The 6,195-nt window shown below is 28.1% G+C and overlaps 1 protein-coding gene across 1 annotated transcript; it reads right to left on the bottom strand.

The window, feature by feature from the left end:
* Window positions 1–298: 298 nt before the first annotated feature.
* Window positions 299–748, bottom strand: LOC149195508 (uncharacterized). Its single transcript, XM_089407936.1, has one exon. The coding sequence runs from the start codon at window positions 746–748 to the stop codon at window positions 299–301; it is 450 nt and encodes a 149-aa protein (XP_089264062.1).
* Window positions 749–6,195: the final 5,447 nt, after the last annotated feature.

The raw sequence follows: 6,195 nt of genomic DNA on the forward strand, positions 1-6,195 counted from the left end.
TGCGGTGGGTCTTCTGAAGTTTTAGAAAGAACCTCAAAGCTATTGCTTGTGGAGGGAATGGAGGCAGCGTCCTACAAGGGCTTTTTCCTGGAGGAGGGTTTTTTATGCTATATTTTTCGATTTGCGACCTTGGTAAAGCCATCATGAGCCAACTTGTCTAAGGGATCTGAGGTTTGGGGTTTAGCATTTAGAGGGCAGTCTCGAAAAAGATTCCCATGGGCATGACACTTGCGACAGCGAAAGGGTACATGTTCAGAATCTAAGGGTTGGATCCATTCAAAGTCATCATGGAAGAGACTTACCAAGTCTGGAAGGGCTTTGTCAGACGCATGAAGACACAAATACGGGCATAGGAGGTGTATCTGTGCATCTTCGTTTCCTCAGCAATTTTTATAAACTCCCCTAGCCCCTTGCCAATGCCTCTCAGCGATTCTTCGTCCCAGTATTCCAATGGGAGTGAATACATCCGAATCCAAACTAGTGCCCAGCTAAAATCCTCTTTTTCCGGGTTAAATCTCTCTACCCATTCCCTTAAATACAAACCGACGGAGTTGAAGAAGTAGGGACCTTTATCCATAACCTTATTCCAGTCTTCGATGCAAATGAAAATTGTAGTGGAAAACCCTTTTGGTCCTAGCTGCAGGGTGACATGTCCCTTGGGTTTCCATTTGGCAGAGATCCATCCTTGCAAATCTTTTTCAGTCGGCCAGTATCCAATAAATTTTCCAATGAGCGCATGGTCCTTCATGTACTAGATTTGACCATTGATTCTTTGGCTAGGAAGTTTTATCTTGGGTCATTCAGCTGCTATGGGTTTGCATGTCGTTGATGTAACCTTGGTCGTTTCCTGTTGCCCAATCTTTCCTTCTTGTACTTCACTATGCCTGTCTGACTGATCAGTGGGAGCGTTTGTCATATCTTGCATTGGGAAATCTCTTGTATCTGTGTTTACTTGTTCTTGACCGGAAGGCTTTGTCGCTTCCTTCGCTTGGTTATCTATCTTAGTAGAGGGGGAAGGCTTTGAAGCCCCCCTTGAGAGTCAACCATTGTAGTGCGGTCTATGCCTGTAGCAGCTGTCGCAAGGAGGAAGGCTGACGGAGAATAGAAGCAGGGAGAGTTCAGACTGCGCCGTTGCAGGGGCAAGCAGAAAACCCTAGGTTGCAGAGTGCTCAGGCCAGACCCCTCCTATTCATGAGCTCATTTTTTTATTACATGTGAATGGGCATACTATTGTAAAACTTGGTAAGGCATGCTTACCCTTGGGAAAGTTTGGATTTAGACCTAGGTGATAGGGAATGTCGAATTATACCTCGGATATACACTATAAGGGGGGTAGGGCTTAGAGGTGATCAGATAAGTTCACTTGGCTAGTTCGGCCAGATTTTGTCAAGGGAACCCCAAGTCAAGTTTTAGGAGGGATTGTTACGTAAAATTTGACTTGGTGAAAATGTCAAAGTTACTCAGCCTATAATGAACAAAGTAAACTATCAAACAAGAACTGTAAACTCAAAACGAGAACTCTAGCCAAAACCCCCCAAAAACATGAAAAGTAACCGAAAAACGAAAAGTGTTGATGTTGGAATAACTTCTTTTTTTCAAGGTAAATTTTCAACATTTTTTAGAAATGGAAGTAAAAACCAGAAAAAAACCAATTTTTTTGTGCAAAAAATAATCTTAAAATGAAAAGTGTTGACGTTGGAATAACGTTTTTTTTTTGGTAAATTTTCAACATTTATTAATAATGACGTTAAAGATAAAATATCGTGACTTTGAAAAACCTTAAAATTCCAATGATTTTAAGGCATGGCATTAAAGATAAAAATATCACGTCTCTAAAAAGCCTTACAATTCCAATGCTTTTCAGGCATGACATTAAAGATAAGGTATCACGTCTCTGAAAAGCCTTAAAATTCCAACAATTTTAAGCTATGGTGTTAAAGAAAAAATACTTATAATTGTTTTCAACCATATCATTAAAGCTAAAATATCATGACTTAGAAAAAACTTGAAATTTTGACAAATTTTCAACCATGGAATTAAAACCAAAGATCATGACTACAAAAAACCTTAAGTTTTCAACATATTTCAACCATGGAATTATGGAAAAATTTTATGACTAAAAAAACTTTAAAAATGAACACATAAATGAAAGAGTCATTATACGAAGTGTACTCTCTTTTTTAAATGTTAAAAGTATAACGATTTAATCTTAGCCTAAGACAACTTGACACATTGCAACATAAATTTGAAAATCAACCATCAAATTGATATGCAGTGTAGACGAACTCGACCCAATGTAATGAAAACTTAAAGACCAACCATGAAATTGACACATTGTGGGGCCGAACTCAATCCATTATAATGAAAACTTTAAAATCAACTATCAAATTGACACATAATGAGATCAGGTTGCTACTCGATGATCGACACAAACCATGTAGAAAAAAATAAAAATAAAAATAAAATAATAAATAAATAAAAAAGAAAAATACAAAAGAAAACAAAAATTAAAATATTGGGAAAAAAATTAAAATAAATAAAAATATATATTAAAACATAGAAAAATTAAAAAATATGAGAAAAAAAATCATATATATATATATATATAGTACAAACAAAAAATCAAACATAAAAATTATTAAAAAAATGTAAAAATATAAATAAATAAATAATATTTCTTAAAAACATCATTTAAAAAAATTTATAAAAATTAACCAAAAAAATAATAATACATGATTGGATAATAAATAAATAATGCATTAAAATAAAAATAAAAGTATTAAAAGTAATAGCCACGGGGATTTGGATTGATGGTGAATGGGTGTACTATTAAGACACTTCTAAGACACTTCTTGCAATAGGTCAGCGGTTCAAATCCCCATGGGTGATTAGGTAGTATTAATTAGAAATATATATATATATATATATATATATATATATATAAAGTAATAAAATAAAAATTAAAAATCTGAAAAAATGAATCGAAGAAAAAAAAAATTAAAAATAAAACACGTTAAAAATCATTTACAAAGAAAAAACATATATAATTAAAAAAATAAAATAAAAAATACGCCCTATGGACCTGGGCGAGGAGGGAACCCAATTTTGGTAATCCACTTCCCTGCCAAGATAGGGCCGTGTAGCCTCAATTTTTTTATTTTTTTTTTATTTTTTTAATTTTATTCTAATTAATTTTTTTAATCATTTTTAATATGTTTTTATTTAATGTGATTTTTTTTAATTAATTTAATTTTAATTCTTTTATTTTAGTTTTTATAATGTTTTTTTTTTTAATTCATGTTATTTTTTTAATTAATTTTTATGTTTTTTTAAGATTTTTTCTTTATCTTAATCATTTAAAAAAAAAAAAAATACTTCAAATGTATTCATTTTTGGATATAAAATTCATAAAAATTTCAAAAAAATTGCTATTTGCCAATTTTTTTTATTCAATTTTTCATAAAAATCTTTTATTTAACTTGTCATTTTTAATGAGATATGCAAAATGTGTATTTTTTGTGGAGTGTGTAAAATTATTTTTTTAGTGACATTTGTTTTAAATGTATTGAAGTATTTAAAAAAAAACACAATCTCAAGATATTAATGTTATTATTGTTTAAAACTTTGCAAAAAAAATTAAAATTTTTATGATAAAAAAAAAAACGTTGCAAAGAAAAACAAAAAATACATGTTTGAAAAATATGCTTTAAAAAAAATGTTGATGCATTTCAAAATCCACATGAAAATCACCAACATTTAAAAAAAATATTCACAATACATTAGGAAATTTGAAGTGTAAGGGTGGATGGTGCATCAACGCTTTTCAAAATCAGCATGAAAATCACTAACATTTAAAAAAAAAATGTTCATACTTGATACATAAAAAAATTAAAATGTAAAAAATATGCTCAAAAAAAAATGTGTATTTTAAATCAACACTTTTCAAAATCGGATAATATTTTGCTATCTCAAAAAAACGGGTACTTATTACGATTCTCATGTGATAGTTTACATTGTTAATGGTGATTTTGATTTCACATGATTTTGTGCCAATAAAATATATGTAATAAAACATTTAAAAAGCTTGGAAAAACTTCATTGTAATAGGACAAGGCATGAGAGCAGTAAAAGATCACTTGATCCACTTGCCTAAATTTTAACCAAAAGCACTAATAAACTTGTATTAGTTAAGTTTTCCTTAAATTAGAGTTTTCCAAAATAAAACATTATATTTATATTTTATAAATTCTTATTAGTTTAATATTTCTTTAAATAAATTTTAATTTTCTCACATTATTAAGTCGACAAAAATGTAAATAGAAAAATAAAAAGTAACGAAACAACAAAAGAGAATACTTGCTATTAAATTTACGGAATAAGAACCAAAATCAATCCTTTAGTCTACAACTTTCTAATTATTGAAATACTCTCCATCTAAACTTCGAAAACTAAGTGATATGAACCCAAAAATCCTTAAAATAATGTGAATAATTACAAAGCCAAAGACCATAATTGGCATCAAAGGTATACCAGAGAGAATAAGCATACAGTACAATAATTACGTCAATGAACATTGTTTTTATATTCCTAAGTTTTTAATAAAGATTTTCAAATACAATGGTTATAGGATATATATTATCCTTATTATAAATTTCCTAATAACCATATTGTCATGTCTATCCAACGTACAAGCCATTTCTAGCATTCCCTTGTTACAATAGGGCAACTAATATATCATATAAACATATACATGATCAACATTTTAAATGTAAATTCGTTATCTCTCAATTAAAAATTATTAAAATATAGATATATATTCGGGGTGATTTTAAAGATAAGCAAAAGATCATTTTCTCCATTGTATACTTAATTTTTTATTATTATAAGTTTTAAATATTATTATTAATAATAAAATCATTTATGAGAGATTTTTTGGCGTAAATTACATGATATTTCATTTATCGACCTGTTATCCACAAATGAAATATCATGTGATTTACGCCGAAGAATCTCTCATAATTGATATGGATCACAAAAGCCTCAATTCAACAATAAAATCATTGATGGATGGTTTTTAAGAGAAATTTCATAATAATATTAATTTTTTTTAAATATTATATATTTTAAATATTAATATCAGTAAAAGGTTGATAAATATAATTTATTTATTTATTTCGTATGATTTATAGTTTTTTTTGTTTCTTTTTTATATATAAAATATTATTTTGTTAAGGGTGCAATTTAAAGATAGAATAGTTTTTTTCACTGGAATTCACTAAAATTTAGATTTTTTGTTATTTAAAATATATTTTTGAATATATAAATGGATTTAACATTCTCAAAAAAATTAAGACACTCGAATTATGCAGATTAAATAATTTAAACTTAAGTTTTTAAAAAATTACTTGTATTTTGATTAAAATTAACCAAAAAAAATATCATGAAAAAAATATTTCAAAAAAATGAAACATTGAATTTATTTATATATTAAAAATATAATTTAAAAAAAATATATTAAAACAACCTTAAAAATGGTATTAATATATTTAAAAAAAACCAAAATATAAAATAATTAAATATAATATTGCAATTTTATTTAATATAAATTATTTAACTTTATATAATTTTATGGCACTTTTCTTCCCATCGAAAACAAATTTGAAACCACCTTTCAATAAATTATTTAAGATTTGTAGTGAAAATTTGTTGAAGTGGGTCTGGTTCAAACTTCAACCACATTTAGCCTGGTTTGATTATTAAATTTTTCAGGATAATATATTTTACATCATTGATTTTTTAGTAAAAGTTTGTTGAGATAGGGTCCACTTCAACAACCCCTAGTTTGTTTGATTCATTGTTCAATGTTAACTTTTTCCAGATATTTTGAGCATTATTGATGGGTCCAGTTCAAACACAATCAGATAGATTTGAATCTTAGTGCACTGATAACTTTTTCATGATATGATTGTTAGGATTATTGTTTTTTAGTGAAAGTTAGTTGAGATGGGATCCAATTCAACACAATTAGCTCAGTTTAATTTTTATTTTCAGTGAAAATTGGTTGAAATGAAGTCCAGTTCAGCACAATTAGCTAAGTTCGATTCCTAGTGCAATTTTAGCTTACTTTTACATCCACCGAATTTTTTTTTGAAGATGACATCCACCGCAAAACACTTTTGATTCCACTAGTGCAAT

This window comes from Pinus tabuliformis, chromosome 2_2, assembly GCF_031772625.1.
Source record: "Pinus tabuliformis cultivar Carrire ecotype Pingquan chromosome 2_2, CPIR1, whole genome shotgun sequence".
In the NCBI taxonomy this organism is placed as follows: Eukaryota; Viridiplantae; Streptophyta; class Pinopsida; order Pinales; family Pinaceae; genus Pinus; species Pinus tabuliformis.